At 56.5% G+C, this 17,012-nt stretch overlaps 1 protein-coding gene across 3 annotated transcripts; it reads left to right on the top strand.

Moving 5' to 3' along the window:
- Window positions 1–5,689: 5,689 nt before the first annotated feature.
- PI16 (peptidase inhibitor 16) lies at window positions 5,690–14,575 on the top strand. Of its 3 annotated transcripts, XM_057404975.1 has the most exons (5): window positions 5,690–5,962; window positions 8,616–8,834; window positions 9,637–9,746; window positions 11,159–11,247; window positions 14,349–14,575. In XM_057404975.1, the coding sequence occupies exons 1-5, from the start codon at window positions 5,798–5,800 to the stop codon at window positions 14,489–14,491; spliced, it is 726 nt and encodes a 241-aa protein (XP_057260958.1). In that variant the 5' UTR covers window positions 5,690–5,797; the 3' UTR covers window positions 14,492–14,575. The 3 variants fall into 3 exon arrangements, with proteins under 3 accessions (XP_057260958.1, XP_057260951.1, XP_057260942.1); XM_057404968.1 differs by lacking the exons at window positions 5,690–5,962; window positions 8,616–8,834; window positions 9,637–9,746; window positions 11,159–11,247 and adding an exon at window positions 13,130–13,988 and having other exon boundaries at window positions 14,352–14,575; XM_057404959.1 differs by lacking the exons at window positions 5,690–5,962; window positions 8,616–8,834; window positions 9,637–9,746; window positions 11,159–11,247 and adding an exon at window positions 13,130–13,988.
- The last annotated feature ends 2,437 nt before the right edge of the window (window positions 14,576–17,012 follow it).

Genomic DNA, 17,012 nt, shown 5'->3' with positions numbered 1-17,012 from the left:
TAATTAATGCTTGGGGGATGTTTTCCACTTGTGACACTACGTGCAATCTTGTACATGCCAAGACACACACCCCCCTCCTCCTCTCCCTCCTCTTAAAGCCTGGGTCTTAGTTAATGGAAATTTGGGGGTTTGGTGATGGCAGAATTAGGGCCTCGTTAGTGACTGTTGCTGTTTACACTCTGGCAGCTTCTCAAGTCAAATTCAAAGGCTGATGAGGTGACTTCACCTCTCACCCGGGTTGTACCTGAGCCCTTTGGTTAGAGATGCTTATGGGCAAAACCTGCTGGGCCTATGATTGTGGAGGCTGTGGGTGCTTTGGTGGTGCTGCCACTTCCAAGTGTCCTTGAATGTAACTTGTAAGAGCTGCAGAGACAATTCTCAAAGTGTCTGTGAAATGCCTGTGCTTTGTGAGTCCCGCCTAAGCCATTGTGGCTGTCTGGATCCTTTGGGAAGAAGCAGAGAAAACGGATCTATTGGTGCTTGCTGTTTAGACTGGGGGAAAAGGGGAGGGCTCCCGGGCAGGTTTGTGCCTATTTAACGAAAAGTGCTCTCAAGTATTGCTTCTCCCCTCCTCAGAGTTGCAGCTGGTTGGACAGAAGATGGTGAATCTGGCCTGTTTGCAGATCAGCTTTCCAAGTGCACTTTATGGTCTCTGCATAAGTTTCCAGCTCTGTGTCTAGGCGATACATTGCATATGTCCCAGCTGTGCTCCCTTTGGGGTTTACATCATTTGTTTTCAAACTTCCAGTATATTTTCTCTTCCTCTTCCAAAAGCTGTAAGGAATTAGCTGCTAAACTGAAACAGGAGGGCAGTTCTGCTGATAAAGAGCTGATCTTAGCCCTGGCCACTGTTGAGCCCCAGTCTGTAGCACGGCTTCTAGAGCAGCTCCTGTCCTCAGCTGCCAGAGGAGGAGCATGGGCAAGAAGCCGGGATGGAAAACTCGGATGCGAGGCCAAAGTGGCAAGACTGGGGTGGCCAGAAGGAGGTTTTGACCCCTTGGCCATCCAAGCAAGCAAGTCTTGGTTGTCTTCCTCACCCAGGGCTCCAGCTTCCCTTTGCAAGGGCTACAGGAAGGAGGCTGTGGCTTCCCTAGAGAGCCTGGCAGCTCCCAGTGAGCTGCTGAGGCTGAGCTGGGGGAGATGTGGCTGTTTCCTCAGCTACTGAGGCATCGATCAGATGAATCACTGGGGGTGTGTCCCACGTGCTCTCCCTCAGCTCCAGCCTCCCTTTGGCACTTGGGTGTATCCAAGTGTCCGTGCTGGTTTGGGCAATCCCCACTCCCCACCCTGGTCAGCTTGGGGGGTGCCAATCAATGCATGCAACTTCCCTATTTAAAGCCTCTTTGTGTGCTGCAGAGCTCTGCCCATGAGCTGGGACATGGGCTCTGTTCACTCAGAGGCTGCAAAGCTGCTCTGGAATCACAGAGACCGGTACTACCCGAGAGCCCCGTGGGCAGAGGGGAGGGGGGATCATCCCTCTACTTGTCAGGGTACAAAGGCTGTCACCCGGCAGCAGGGCTGAGGCTCCTGGCTTAAAGCTGTCTCCGTAAGCAGGGTCTCAGCCAGGCCTGAACTCAGGGTAACTGAAAGGAGGAGAAAGGAGGGGTGTTACTTCCTTCAGCACCAGGGAGTCAGCATCCCCTGTGGGAGCCAGGCTGCCAGCTCCTCTTGATTCTCTTTTTTCTCCCCTCTCGTTTTCCCCTCCCCTCTGGCACTGCACACACCAGTTCCCCCAGGGCAGCTGTCCGGGTCCCAGCCTCAAACCCCCTGAGCAGTGCCCTGGAGAATGGGTTTCCTGGGATCCCTGCTGCTTCTCCCGCTCCGCACTCTGGCAGAGGCTGGTTCTACTGGGCTGGATCAGAGCCCCCCTGCTCTCGTGGCTGCACTCCCAGCACGTCCCACACGCAGCACGGGACAGTGGGGAGCAGAGCACCTCATCACTGGAGATGAGCTCCGGGAACAGCACCATCCCAGGCAGGGGATGCTCCTGCCTCTAAACCCGTGTTCACGTTGGGAATGCTGCTCCAGCAGGGAATTTTGCAGATCCCAGGCTCCATGATGGGAGTTTAGCCCCGTGGCTCCCAGGAGAACCGGATACGTTCTGTATTGAGGCCATGGTGGTGGGCGCACAACGAGCTTTGGCTTCCCACAAACCAAACTCTCACCTCTTGCTAAATTTCCTAGGTAGAACTCTGCTTTCTCCTCTTCAGGAAGCTCCTTCTTGCACAGGATTTACTGTCCTGCTGAGTTAAACACGGGAGATGCTGGACTTCCCCTTTGCTCTGGAGATTCAAGCACATGGCAAGTGATTACTCTTGGTGTTATCTCTTTGTCCTCAAGGAGAGAAGCTGTGTTAGAAGGGCTCAGGGGTGCTGGGAAGTCGAGCTGGACATGCATAAAGACTGTTTTGATGCTGAACACTATAAAGTCAGTGGTGGATTAAAAGAAAAAAGGATGTAAATATGCACTTAATGCAGAATTTTATGGATGGTCCTAATTTAATATATTGCAACCTTTGTAAATACTTGGGAAAAGCCTGTAAAGTGTGTAAATAAATGAGATTTGTATGGAAGAAGAATAAAAACAGTTTTTACTTTTTGCAATTAAATCCAAGTGTTAATGCAGCTTTTCCCCTTTCCTGATTCATTTTCATGTTGTATCTCAGTCATTGCGGGGTATTTAACTGTTTTAGGGCACTTTTTCTGGGTGGAAGTGTCATTTGAAGTGAAAAGTTGGAACATTTTCATTTGGAAATTCCGAAGGAACACTTTGGAGAATGTTTTGTCAGGTTTGGGCTGGTTCCCAAAGTTGGTGCCACAGCTCTGCCCATCCTTCCTTTCTTCCAGTAACAGTTTCTGTCCTCCCTTCACAATCCATAGAATCCCAGCCTGGTTTGGGTTGAAGGTACGTTAAAGCTCCTCCAGCTCCAACCCCTGCCACAGGCAGGGACCCCTTCCATAGAGCAGCTTGCTCCAAGCCCCTGTGTCCAACCTGGCCTTGAACACTGCCAGGGATGGGGCAGCCACAGCTTCTCTGGGCACCCTGTGCCAGCGCCTCAGCACCCTCACAGGGAAGAGCTTCTGCCTAAGAGCTCATCTCAGTCTCCCCTCTGGCAGGTTAAAGCCATTCCCCTTGGCCTGTCCCTACATCCCTTGTCCCAAGCCCCTCTCCAGCTTTCCTGCAGCCCCTTCAGGCACTGGAGCTGCTCTCAGGTCTCCCCTTCAGGAGCCTTCTCTTCTCCAGGCTGCCCCAGCCCAGCTCTCTCAGCCTGGCTCCAGAGCAGAGCTGCTCCAGCCCTCGCAGCATCTCCACGGCCTCCTCTGGCCTCGCTCCAACAGCTCCACGTCCCTCTTGTGCTGCTGCCCCAGAGCTGGATCAGGGCTGCAGGGGGGTCTCCCCAGAGCACAGCAGAGGGGCAGGATCCCCTCCCTGGCCTGTGCTCACGCTCCTTATTCAGCCCTACCTGACAGGGCTGATGGTGAAGCTCCTCCAGAGCGCATAAAAGCGGGCAAGTAGAGGAGAGAAAGATCCTGCTGCTCCTCCCAAGGCAACGCCTGGGCCCTCTCAGACACCAGAGGACCCACACTGGAGACCTTCAAGACATGAGTCAGTGGCAACCCAGCCTTTGCTGCTCCCCAGCCCGGAGCGGAGCCTTCCTGGAGCCTTCCAGCCTCGAGCCAGGCCTTGCACACCCCTTTGGTGCCTGTCACGGCTCCTGCCTGTGCCGAGGCTGCGGGTGCCGGGGCAGGCAGCAGGAGAGCCGCGTTCCTCTTGCACTTACCTAATGGTGCTGGACGGGAGCCGTCAGCCCCGGGGTGGGGACCTTGTGCTCCCAGTCTCCGTGCTTCAGACGCTGGCTCCAGCAGGAGCCCTGTGGGCAGGTTGGGGAGCTGGGAAATGGCTCTGCTCCCCCTTTGCCTGCAGCTGCTCTTGACCTTGCCCCGTGAGCCACATGCCCCGGTTGTGCCTCCTTCAGGGCTGTTTTCCCTACAAGCACCATGTGCCCCGTTTCCCTTAATCCTTGTTGCCACGCTATCTCCTGTGAGCCTTAGTCAGGACGCTGTAGTGCCAGACGCTGCTACATGGTAGCGTGGCCCTTCATCTCTGCACCGTGTCTGCAGAGATCTGTGCCTGCACTGGGGCTTTGCAAACTGCTGCATTCCTTGTAAGTCAGACCCTGGTGAGCTGAGCAGCAGGAGCTATAACCAGCGCTGATCCCTTTGCGCAAGGAAGGGACTCTCTGCCCTCTGACATAGAGCAGAGCTTTTTAAGAGTCATTCAGTCCCACCTGTAGGATTCCCCGTGTCCTGGGCTGATCCCCAGAGCGTGAGCACAGCTCAGGGAGGGGATCCTGCCCCTCTGCTGTGCTCTGGGGAGACCCCCCCTGCAGCCCTGATCCAGCTCTGGGGCAGCAGCACAAGAGGGACGTGGAGCTGTTGGAGCGAGGCCAGAGGAGGCCGTGGAGATGCTGCGAGGGCTGGAGCAGCTCTGCTCTGGAGCCAGGCTGAGAGAGCTGGGCTGGGGCAGCCTGGAGAAGAGAAGGCTCCTGAAGGGGAGACCTGAGAGCAGCTCCAGTGCCTGAAGGGGCTGCAGGAAAGCTGGAGAGGGGCTTGGGACAAGGGATGTAGGGACAGGCCAAGGGGAATGGCTTTAACCTGCCCGAGGGGAGACTGAGCTGAGCTCTTAGGCAGAAGCTGGGAGTTGAAGGCCTGTTGAGATGTCAGCCCAGACCCTGCTTGCCGCAATCATTGAACTACCAAGGCCACGGTAGACCCTGGACCCACTGAAGCCAAGCGGGGGGCAGGAGATCTGCTGTGGTCAGAGGTGATCGGTGTGGTCCAAACCAGGAGAGGTGGTGAAGCCCGGCCGGGGCAGAGCCGGCAGCGTGCGAGTGATGGGGCTTCGCTCCCAGGGCAGCTCCCGGCGCGGAGCCGGCGGTTGCACAAGTGCAGATGGGGGGGGAGAGGCTGCTGGGGCTCTGCCAGGGCCGCTCCATGGCCCCGGGGCTGGTGCTGAGCCCCGCGGTGTCCGCCTGGGGCCCGAGCGCAGCAGGGTCAATGTCTGTGGTTGCAGGCAGCCCTGCGCGCAGCTGCGGGCCCTCGAATCCCTGTTTCTGGGGCAGGCTCAGCTCTAGGTCCCGTTCTTCCTCTCCTGCTCATCCCTCTGATGGTCAGGGAGGGAGCATCAACCTCCGTGTTTCCCCCCTTCCCAGCAGGCTGGGGGAGCCCCGGAGGGGCCGTTCCTCGCCGCTTGCCCCCCTCGCAGGCACGGGGCTGGCTGAGGTGGGCTCTGACTCCTGCCTGGGGAGTTTCCACCCTCCAAACCGCTCCCAGCACTTGCATCTTGTCCTCGTTTCCAGACACAGCTGCGCTCCAGGGCCAGGGGAGGACCCTTGTACAAGGCTGGGCTTTGCCGGCTGCTTGGGGCTTCTCAGTGTAGTCCAGGAGGGAAGGGACAGGAGGTGGAAGAGGATCCGTAACCGGGGGCCTCGGGGGTGGCTGAGGTTTGGAGCAGCAGAGGCTTGGCTGCAAAGCGCCCATCCCGGGGTTAGGCTGCAGGCAGAGGGTCTCTCCTGGGGAGCAGACCCTGTGCACTCGCTGGCAAGGGCCATACTGCTGCTCCTCCATGAGGCCGATATGTGAGCTGGGTGTGTTCCTGTGGCTCCCAACTCTGCTCTCATAAAGAAATCCATTTCCTCCCCAGTCTTCGAGCTGTTGGGTGTTCCTTGCTTTTGGGAGGTGCTTTAAAGCTGACTGCCAGAGCCGTGGGCTTACGAAGAGCAGAAGCTGGCTGCACGATGCTGAGCTCAGGTCTTCCTCCTGTTGTCCTGTTGCTCGCTGTGCTGGAGCTGAGCTCTGATGCTGGAGCATCGCTGAGCGATGAGGAAAAGAAGATCATCTTGGATGGGCATAATAAATATCGCTCCCAGGTCTCTCCTCCTGCCATGGACATGCTGAAGATGGTAAGTGGCTTTTAGTGCAGGGGAATGTCAGGGTTTGAGTAGTGCAAGCCTCGGTCTTAATGCTTGTAGGGATTGGGGTTCCCTTTAGGGGAGAAGAGCAATTCTTGTGTAGGGTTACAGCCAAGTGTCAATGCCTCTAAAGAGATCAGTTTCTGCTCACCTATAGAGATGTTTATGATCACTTCTGGAAGTTCCTAAGTGCGATCTGGGCGCCCTGATGCTCTGTGTGAGTGCGATGCAGCTCCCTCTGTGAGTGCCTGCTGGAGCTCGATGCGATGGGGAGGATGGAGGAGGATGTCCTGTGGATGCTGTGCGGGCATCACCTGCTGCCTTTCATTGGCCTTTATCTATAGGAGGAAGCATCAACTTCAAACATGACAAAACCATGACGGCCACCTCATTCAGCTGTTTGGGTTTTCCATCGTGCTCCGAACCCCTGCCATGACTTGTGCGTGGCTCTTGGAGGTGAGGGATCCCCCGTCTGCTTGGGAAACTCAATCAGGTGCCCACCATCACGTGTGGTTGCAGTGGGAGCAAACCCAAGCTCTCAAGCTGGTGCTTTTTGTCTCACTCACCCCCTTGATTTGATCAACATCTGGCTGTGGTGCTCTCTAGCACGTGAGGGGTTTTGTCACTGTTTGCAGAGCAGTGAGAGGAGGAGGATGGCTGTTGGTCACACCGAGCTGTGCCAGCGTGCCTGCAGCAGACCCCCCAGCAGTTGTCCAGGCTGAATGAAACCTTTGTGGGCTGGTAAATGGGAGCTTACTGAGCAAATGAAGCAAAAAGCCATGTGCAGGTACAGGAGGTCTGACGAGTGGCTTCACACTCAAAGGGCACAGAGCCTAAACCCTAAGGATCATGGTCCCACAGACACCCACCAGAGCAAGGCACAGAAGACTCAGAGTCTGAGGGCTTTGGAGCCTGAGGGAAACGACCTCTGCAGGTCCTTGAGTCAGCAGCAGCTCTGAACCAGGGACTGCTGCTCCCGGCTGAAGCTGCCGTTGAGGATCGCGTGCTCCGAGATGCTCCTTCCCTCTCTTCTTGCTTTGTTCCTGCTTCAACACAGCGAGCCCGCTCCCAGCCTGGAGCAGGGGGCTGGTTTGTGAGCACAGCACGCGTGGAGCTCGCAGCGGCCCCGGCACCTCCTTGGCAGAGGTTTCCCAGGAGAGCTCCATCCTCGCTTTCCTCAGGCTCTCTTTGCCTCCCAGCTCCCGCTGCCGTGGCACCGTGCCCGGCTGAGCTCACCCCCTGCTTCCATGGGGACACTGCTCCGGGGGCCGTGGAAACGGTGATGGGGGGGTCCAGAGCCTGAAACCAATCTTGTTTTGAACGAGGCAAACCCTGCAGGGGGGAGTCCCTGTTCACAGACCCAGCTCCGTGCCAGGGGCGTGCGCTCCCAAATGGGGTTTCTGCCACCGCTCTCAGCCTGCCTTGGGGCCATGGGGGGAGCTCAGTCACCAGCCGTGCCCCCTTACAGATGCCTTGGTGCTTCCTTCCCCTCTAGTCCCTAAGTGCTGCTGCTCAGGGGCTCATCCACATCCCGTGGACACTCTGACGGTGACATGCCCTGCACCAGGGCCATGCCCTGATCCCTCTAGGACATATCCCTGGCTCCCACTGGAGAGGTCCCCCCTTAGGATCCCCTGTTTGCTGGCCTGCCTTCCCAGCAGAGCTGCCGTCTCCATCAGATGGTGTAAGGACGGTCCAAACAGCTGCGGCTTAGGATTCCCTGTGTGCATCCCTGGGAGGAAACCTCTCCTCCTCCTCCTGCACATCTCTGTGGCCGGTGGGCTCAGCTGGCGAGGGGGCTCCTGGCAGCGTTCAGCCATCCACATCTCTGATCCAAGCAGACAGATGACGTTGCCCAGGAACGTGTGCTCGCAGGCTCAGTGCTGTGTCCTGCTCCCTCCCATCCCCACTCTGGTCAAAGAGGGGTGGCCCCAGGTTCCCCTCCTGCATGACCCGGGGTGAATTTCCTCCCTTCTGCTGTCCAGTGTCACGGTTCCTCTGTGCTAAGTTGAGGATGCTCCATGACGATGATGTTAGAAGCTGGTGCAGGGCCTGGAGCACAAGTGTGATGGGGAAGGGCTGAGGGACCTGGGGGGTTCAGGCTGGAGAAGAGAAGGCTCAGGGGGACCTGATGGCTGCCTACAAGTGCCTGAGAGGAGGATGGAGCCAGGAGGGGCTGGGCTCTGCTCCCAAGGAACAAGGGATGGGACAAGAGGAAACGGCCTCAAGCTGCCCCAGGGCAGGTTTAGATGGAGCTGAGGAACAATTCCTGCCCCAGAGGGTGCTCAGGCATTGGAACAGGCTGCCCAGGGCAGGGCTGCAGTCACCGTCCCTGCAAGTGTTCACACAGCGTGGAGACGAGGCCTCAGTGCCATGGGTTAGGGGTGGCCTTGGCAGTGCTGGGAATGGTTGGACTGGATGGGATTAAAGGGCTTTTCCAACCTGGTTCATTCCATGATTCCATATGCTCTGGGCAAGGCTGTCACAGTCATGCTGCTGCACTGGCCTCGTGTTTGACCCAGGAGCTAACGTTTGGAGAGCTGACGTTCTCATGAACGGGGAAATCGGGGTCCTTGGTGCGAGCCCTGGCTCACGCTGAGAGCCCCGCGTCCCTCTCTGCGCGCTGACACCGAGCTCCTTTCAGAGCTGGGACACGGAGCTGGAGGCCTTTGCTCAGGCCTATGCAGAGAAGTGCATCTGGGACCACAACAAGGAGAGGGGCCGCCGGGGAGAAAACCTCTTCGCTATGGCCCCAATCCTGGACCTGGAATTCGCTGTGGAAGACTGGAACGGGGAGGAGAAATACTACAACTTGTCAGCTTCCACGTGTGTCTCCGGGCAGATGTGCGGCCACTACACCCAGGTACCGGGCTGCAGGGTGGAGGGATGGGGCTGTTGGGCTCCCAAAGTCTTTAGAGAGGGATGGGGAACCAGGGAGGAATCACAATGGTACAAAGGAACCTGGGCACGGTCCATGAGCAGCCTTTCGGAGAAGACCTTTGCTTAAACAAGCTCTGCAGCAATTTTTGGGTTACCCAGACCTGGGCACCAGCTGCTCTTGGGCAGAGATACGAGGTTTCAACCCTAGGTAGGAGGAAGGAGGAGCAGAGATGGTGGTGCTAAGTATGAGTATGGATGAAGAGAGTGTTCCAGGACCAAAGTAGAGATGGTGATGCTCTACCTGGCTAGACAATACAGTAGGAAAGCTGTGGCACTTGGATATACAACCTGCAGCCCCAGGTTGGTCCAGACAAGGGCAAGAGAGAGGATCCTGAATGCTAAAGTAATGTGGGGATGTGGGGCACACACTAGGGGATGAGGAGGACATTGGTGCAGTGATAGAGCAGTGCCAAGGGACAGATCACCAACAGGGCACCATTTTAAACTGAAACAGGGGAAGTTCAGGTTGGATCTAAGGCAGAAGCTCTTCCCTGTGAGGGTGCTGAGGCGCTGGCACAGGGTGCCCAGAGAAGCTGTGGCTGCCCCATCCCTGGCAGTGTTCAAGGCCAGGTTGGACACAGGGGCTTGGAGCAAGCTGCTCTATGGAAGGGGTCCCTGCCCGTGGCAGGGGTTGGAGCTGGAGGAGCTTTAAGTTCCTTCAAGCCAAACCAGTCCATGTTCCTATGGCTCTATCTGCCTCCACCCAATCACCCTGTCTTCCTCAGGTGGTCTGGGCCAGCACGCACCAGATCGGCTGTGGAGCAAAGTTCTGTGACAAGATCGATGGAATCGAAGCTGAGGGCATGCACCTGCTCGTCTGCAACTATTACCCCCCGTAAGTCCCACTCCTCCCGTGGCTGGTGCGCCGCCGTGGGGTTTCCGTGCAGGAGATGTCCTTCCTTCAGCCCCGCAGCAGGGCAGGGTTTGGCCTTGCTCAGGAGCAAAGGCAAAGCGATTCCCAGACAGGTCTCTGTTACCTTGGGTTGGTCACCAAGGCAGGAAGGGTTTTCTGGTGATCCCTGCCCATGACTGCCGCCGCTGAGGTGTGGGTCAGCTCCTGGCACACACCTGGGGAGGGACCTTTACCCCAAAGAGCTCCCCGGGGCTGATGTCGCGGTAGCTGAGGCGCAAACAGCAGCTCTCTGGGCTGTGCCTTGCTCTTCCCCGCCGGCAGCAGAGGTCACCTTGGATGGAGAAGCCCATTTGCAGCATCAGAAGCGGTTGGACATGGGAGGAGAGGTGGGTGCCTGCTTGCGAAGCCCTGGGACCAGCCTTGGGGACCACTTGCTTGGAGCTGATGACACCAACAAGAGCAGTTGGTGCCTGCAGGACTTTAGGGGTCTTGAGCAGACGGGAGACAAAGTGAGGTCTCCAAATGCCCATCTCCTGCTCTGTTCTAGGGGTGGTGAAGGATCTGCTCCCTGAAGCTGGCTCCATGGCTGCAGCAGCCTTGGTGCAAAGCTGTTGAGCAAACGGCACTGACGGTGTGGCAGGAGACCAAGACTTGGCTTTCACGTTGTTAGCGTCGAGACAAACACATCACCACCGGGATGGTTATATGAGGTGCTTTATTGAGGCGCCGGGAACCAGGGGCACGCACCCAAATCTGGTTCCGATTCCCGTCCCATCGCGTTCGCAATTTATACACTAAAAATTTCGTAACTAATACATATTCAACACAGATTACATCACTGACTAATACATATGCATCAAGGATTGCCACATCAGTCTATTACGACATCAGCCTCTTCTGCGCTTGCGCCGCCCCCTCTGGTGGTCGTCCTGATGAAGTAAGGAGTCTTCCTCAGGTGAAGTAAGGAGTCTTCCTCAGGACCTTTTCCTTACTTGGATATATCCCAACCCTTGTGTGGACGCTAGCATTTTCTTATCAGCTTCTGGTATGCTCTTCTGGCTACCTTATGCATAGGTTCCATTTGGGTATAGTCTCCAGTACATACCTTTCTAAATCCACCCATACACATATCATTGCAACACTGGTTACAGAACAGCCGTGATACAAAATTGCAGTTACAACATTTTCTAATATACAAAACCTCACTATTCATTTATAAATTTCTCAAACATAATCATTTCTACTATTTTATATTATTGTTTTATTGTAAAAACTTCACCTCCTCTAAGAACGTTAGTCCTGAGTTTTGCCTTGGCTGGGATATTCCGTTTGGACCAGACCCCTCCTCTGGGATGGGTGTTTCCCCCTCTCCTCACACTTCTTTTTCCTGGCAGGGGTAATATGAAAGGCCGAAAGCCCTACAAGGAAGGACCCTCATGTTCACAGTGTCCCGAGGGCAGAGTCTGCGTCAACTCCTTGTGTGGTAGGTGAAGAGAAGCGGCGCGTGTGGGACTGGGACCCCTGCGTTGGGGTCCAAGCTCGGAACACTGCTGGAGCTATTGGGAAGCCCTGGACCAGCAGTTCCAGGGCTGGACCGTGAGACACGAGGTGTGCTGGCAGGCTCCATGATGAGGGTGGGACGAGGACTTGGAGCCCCCTTAGGCTGCAGTCTTTGCCCCGTGAGGATGCCCCTTGAGGAGCAGGAAGCGGTGGGAGGGGGATGAGAGGTCTCCAGGCTGGGAGCCCAGAGGCGGGACAGCCCCATTGAGCAGAGAGGGCTCGGCTGCTGCTTCAGCCCCGCTGGGTCCTGCTGGCCCTGCTCAGTACAGGGCTCTGCTGAGGGGAGGCCACAGCAGCCCTAACCCTGCACTTCTCGTCTCTTACCAGAGCCCACTGTAGAAGAGACCACTCCAGCCCCTGTGACAGCAAAGGCAAGGCCCTCCACCCCAACCACTGCCATGCCAAAACCCACAGCCACAGCCAGACCAGCACCCACAACACCAGTACCCACTGCAACCACAGCCAGACCAGCACCCACCACAGCCAGACCAGCACCCACCACAGCCAAACCAGCACCCACCACAGCAACCACAGCCAGACCAGCACCCACCACAGCCAGACCAGCACCCACCACAGCCAAACCAGCACCCACCACAGCCAGACCAGCACCAACAACACCAGTACCCACTGCAACCACAGCCAGACCAGCACCCACCACAGCAAGACCAGTACCCACCACAACCAAACCAGCACCCACCACAGCCAGACCAGCACCCACCACAGCCAGACCAGCGCCCACAACACCAGTACCCACTGCAACCACAGCCAGACCAGCACCCACCACAGCCAGACCAGCACCCACAACACCAGTACCCACTGCAACCACAGCCAGACCAGCACCCACCACAGCCAGACCAGCACCCACCACAGCCAGACCAGCACCCACAACACCAGTACCCACTGCAACCACAGCCAGACCAGCACCCACCACAGCCAGACCAGCACCCACAACACCAGTACCCACTGCAACCACAGCCAGACCAGCACCCACCACAGCCAGACCAGCACCCACCACAGCCAAACCAGCACCCACCACAGCCAGACCAGCACCCACCACAGCCAAACCAGCACTCACAACACCAGTACCCACTACAACCACAGCCAGACCAGCACCCACCACAGCCAGACCAGCACCTACCACAGCCAAACCAGCACCCACCACAGCCAAACCAGCACTCACAACACCAGTACCCACTACAACCACAGCCAGACCAGCACCCACCACAGCCAGACCAGCACCTACCACAGCCAAACCAGCACTCACCACAGCCAAACCAGCACTCACAACACCAGTACCCACTACAATCACAGCCAAACCAGCACCCACCACAGCCAAACCAGCACTCACAACACCAGCACCAACTACAGTCAAACCAGCACCCACATCAATGCCCACCACAGCCAAACCAGCACCCATAACACCAGTACCCAGTATAACCACAGCCAAACCAGCACTCACAACACCAGCACCAACTACAGCCAAACCAACACCCACATCAATGCCCACCACAGCCAAACCAGCACCCACAACATCAGTGCCCACTACAGCCAAACCAGCACCCACAACATCAGTGCCCACTACAGACAAAACAGCACCCACAACATCAGTGCCCACTACAGACAAAACAGCACCCACAACATCAGTGCCCACCACAGCCAAACCAGCACTCACAACACCAGCACCCAGTACAACCACAGCCAAACCAGCACCCACAACATCAGTGCCCACCACAGCCAAAACAGCACCCACAACACCAGTGCCCACCACAGCCAAGTCAAGACCCACAACCACACTTGCAATCACCACCACGTTCCCAACCACAGCCCAGCCCAGCCCCACACCGCTCACACCCATCACAACAGCCAAGCCAAAACCTGCCACCACACAACCAACGCCAACCCCAGACAAGCCAAAACCCATGACACCAGCAACCACCACAGCCATGGCCATGCCAAAGCCCACCATGCCAGCACCCAGCACCACTACTACCAAGCCAAAGGCCACCATGCTAACATCCACCACACCAAACCCCACCACAACTATGACCAAGCCAGCACTCACCACAACCACCGCTGCAGCCAAGCCAGCACCCACCACACCAACACCTACCACTACTACAGCCAAGCCAATACCTGCTGCTACAACATCACCAAAGCCCAAACTCACCACCACAACACCAGCTTCTACCACAACAGCAAAGGTGCAGCCAAAACCTACCACAACCACAAAGCCAGAACGCACTGAAACAGAAAGACCCACTCCTACTGGGGCAACTGGGCTATCTCTTTCCTTGGAGCCCACCCCAGACTTAGATTATGAAGTGTCTCCAGAAGCAGAGGTAGACACTGGAGAGCCTGTTAGCCCCTTAACTACAGAGGATCCAGCCTTGTTAGAAAGCATGGGCACAGCCTTCAGCCCCAAATCAGTCCCAGAAACAAATCAAGGTCTCAAAGAGGATGGGAAGGAGAAATCGGCCTTTTCCAGCCCACCTCCATCCCTCAACCAAATAGTTCCAGAGATCAAGTTAGGCTTTAACAAAGCTGAGCTCATAACCCCCTCAAAGCCAGTGCTCTTCAGCCCTGAAGAACCCACCTTCTTGCGCTTAACTTCATCTGCCAAAGACCAAAAAGGGCAGAGCCCTGCTTTCCAGAACTCCCTCTCAGGTAAGGTGATGGTGGAGTCTGTCCTGGCATGGACCCTCAGACGTTCCGTGATCCCCAAGCAGCATGGAGAATGCTTGGGAGGAACCAGGTCCTCTGGATCCTCCTCTTGTGCGTGGCACCAACTCTTCCCCACTCTCCTCTAACACTGAAAGGAGCTGGATGGATGTCTCCTCCACGCAGCGCGGTTTTGTCTGCAGCCTGCTCCCCACTAACCCACCAACCGCCTCACTGGGTGGCTGCACTGCTGCCTCGCATCTCGCCCTGCCTTGGTGCACGTCACCGATGGACCTGCATGAGAGGGAGCTCCTTTTTCTGCCCGCACCTTCCCCTCTAACTCCTCCTTTTCTCCTCTCCCACCAGCAGAAGCCCTGGACACCGAAGAACTGGAGACAAACTCGGACCATGCAAGCGTGGATCAGCCCACGGCTGGAGCCCCCAGTACCTGCATGGGGCTTTCGCTCTTCCTCCTGCCCAGTGTCATCCTGGTGGGCCTTCTGCTTTGAATGGTCTTCCTCAGCTGTCCCTGCACCGGTCACCAAGGCTTTCTTCAGCACTGGTTGTTCCACAACCCTTGCAGGCTTGGGAGACGCCACAGACAATACAGGTTGACACGCTCTCTTCTTATGCTGCCTTATCTGCTCCAGCCCCAGGGAGCCAAGGGCAGCTGGCAGTCCCATAGGAACCTGGTCCCCTTCCTGAGGAGACCCAAGGGCAGGAGGGTGTCTGCCATAGTGCTGGGGACCTTGGATGCTTCTCCTTTCCTCTCAGCCAGCCTGGACTTCTGGTCCATTTCCAAATGGAATGTGATGAGCTCTCCCACCACCCGTGTGGCTGGCCGGCCCCGCCGCACTGTGTCCCCAGGGAAAGCACAATGACTTGGAAACCGAGTGGCACTGAGACATGGGCATTGGTGTTTGTCTGTAGGTGAGACGTGGTGGTTGGGTTTGTCAGGATAAGTTTCCAGCAGAAGCACTCCTTGCTCCTCCTGATGTGTCTGTCTCAGTTCTGGAGAAGTTTCAGCTCTTCCCTTCTTCTCCAAAAAGAGTGGCTTCTTCTTTTTTCCACAGGAGAGGATTTCTGTTTCCTTCCTGGTTCTGGTACAGATATGGCCAGTGCTACCCAAATGTTCTCCTTTCTCCTCCTCACACCTCTGCAGCCTTCGCCTCCTTCCTCTCTTCTGCTCTCTGCTGCATGTACCCATTCCACAGTCATGGAATCATGGAACCCCAGGCTGGTTTGTGTTGAAGGGACCTTAAAGCTCCTCCAGCTCCAACCCCTGCCACAGGGAGGGACACCTTCCACTAGAGCAGCTTGCTCCAAGCCCCTGTGTCCAACCTGGCCTTGAACACTGCCAGGGATGGGGCAGCCACAGCTTCTCTGGGCACCCTGTGCCAGCGCCTCAGCACCCTCACAGGGAAGAGCTTCTGCCTAAGAGCTCATCTCAGTCTCCCCTCGGGCAGGTTAAAGCCATTCCCCTTGGCCTGTCCCTACAGGCCCTTGTCCCAAAGCCTCTCTCCAGCTTTCCTGCAGCCCCTTTAGGCACTGGAGCTGCTCCTTCTCTTCTAGTCCAGTGCCTTGACCATTATACGCATGTGCCTGCACCTCTGTGCACGCACACAAGACAAACCTTCAGCACCAAAGAGTTGTTGCTGGCTCCTCATAGAGCTTTCTTCTGCATGGCTTCCTTCTGTGTGTAACTTAAGTGTATTTGAATTCAGATACAGATCCTGGTTGACGTATAACTTGTGTGTGATGGAACTGGGTCCAGGAGAAATAAAAGTCAGCATGTGTGCTGGTGAAAATTGGAGCTCGAGAGAGCCAAGGGGATGATGCTAGAGGCTACCAGTGGTTCCAAGACTTGCTGCAGGACCACTTTCACTGTCTGGGACACTGTGTTTAGGCCCCCCCTCATGTCTCTGTTCCCTTCACCTGAGGATTCCCAGGGAGTGTTAAATATGTGACAAGCTTTGCAGAGTGGTGGGAAGGGAATAGGAGACCCAGTCCCTTCTCTGGTCGCTGCATCCTTTGATTTCTTAAACAGATGAGGTGTTGAATGAACCGAAGGCCAATATTTGTGTCCTCCACTCCACTGTTGTGTCCTGTGCATCCCCAGAGCATGCACTGAATAAACCCTGTTGGTGAAAGGCTGTGAAGTGTCTCGCTGGGGGATCTGGAGGCTGGGGACCTGCTTATTCTATCACTGAAACACTCTCAATGGTGAGCTTGGCAGAATCACTCCTGGGGTGCTGCAGGGGTTTGGGTTTGGCGTTGTGAAAGCACCCAGGAGCCAGTTTTCGCAAGGGTGAAACTTAAAGTTTTGAAGCCTGTGTAAAAGCAGCAGGAGGAGGAGGCTGGGGATGCTGTAGGGAATGTTCCCCGAGCACCCAGCTGAGGGCAAAGCAAAAACTGCCCCGCAGGAACCTGGGGGCAAGGAAAGCAAAAGGAAGAGAGCTCAGAGTTAAAAAATGGAAATCCAAGCTGGGGTTCTGTTTTCCCAGCCTCTCCCAGCCCCGAGCACAGTTTTTCATCTTTGCAGCAAGGACAGAAGTTAAATGCAAGCGTGGCCCCAGTTTCCCTGTTCCTGCAGCGCTTTCACTGCAGAACATCTCCCAGCTGCGAGCAGCGCCCGGGGAAAGGGCCTGTAAGACTTCAGCTCGCCGCCCAGGAGCGATGCTGGCACCAGGCCTTTGCTTTTGGCTTTTCCCCATCCTTTCCCCCCGGCTTTCCCTGGCCAGGCTGCCCTGCAGCTCCTCATTTCCCTTCTCCATGCAGCCGTGCAGCAGGAGCCCAGCAGCACCAGCTTCCTTGCAGGAAACCAGCTGCCTCCGGGGTTTCTTCGGGTCACGCTCGGTGCCAGCCCTGCGGAATGGGGACCGGCAGATGGCAGTGGGAGGGACACCGCTGAGAACTGGGCAGCTCGAACTCGCCACGCAGAACCCTTCGGTGCTTCACTGAATCCCAAGCATCAGATGAAGTTAAGAAGCAGATGAGAAAGAGCCTCCCGCCCAGGTAGTGGGGCTGCTC

This window comes from Pezoporus wallicus, unplaced genomic scaffold (assembly GCF_028554395.1).
Source record: "Pezoporus wallicus isolate ANWC-B61680 ecotype Strahan unplaced genomic scaffold, APGP_CSIRO_Pwel_v1 contig_5863, whole genome shotgun sequence".
NCBI lineage: Eukaryota > Metazoa > Chordata > Aves > Psittaciformes > Psittacidae > Pezoporus > Pezoporus wallicus.
This window is presented reverse-complemented; position numbering and strand designations above follow the sequence as displayed.

Coding starts and splice junctions, on each gene's coding strand:
- PI16 (XM_057404959.1), top strand. CDS start 13,244: ATGACACCAGCAACCACCACAGCCATGGCCATGCCAAAGCCCACCATG. Junction 13,989..14,348: donor TTTCCAGAACTCCCTCTCAG/GTAAGGTGATGG, acceptor CTCTCCCACCAG/CAGAAGCCCTGGACACCGAA.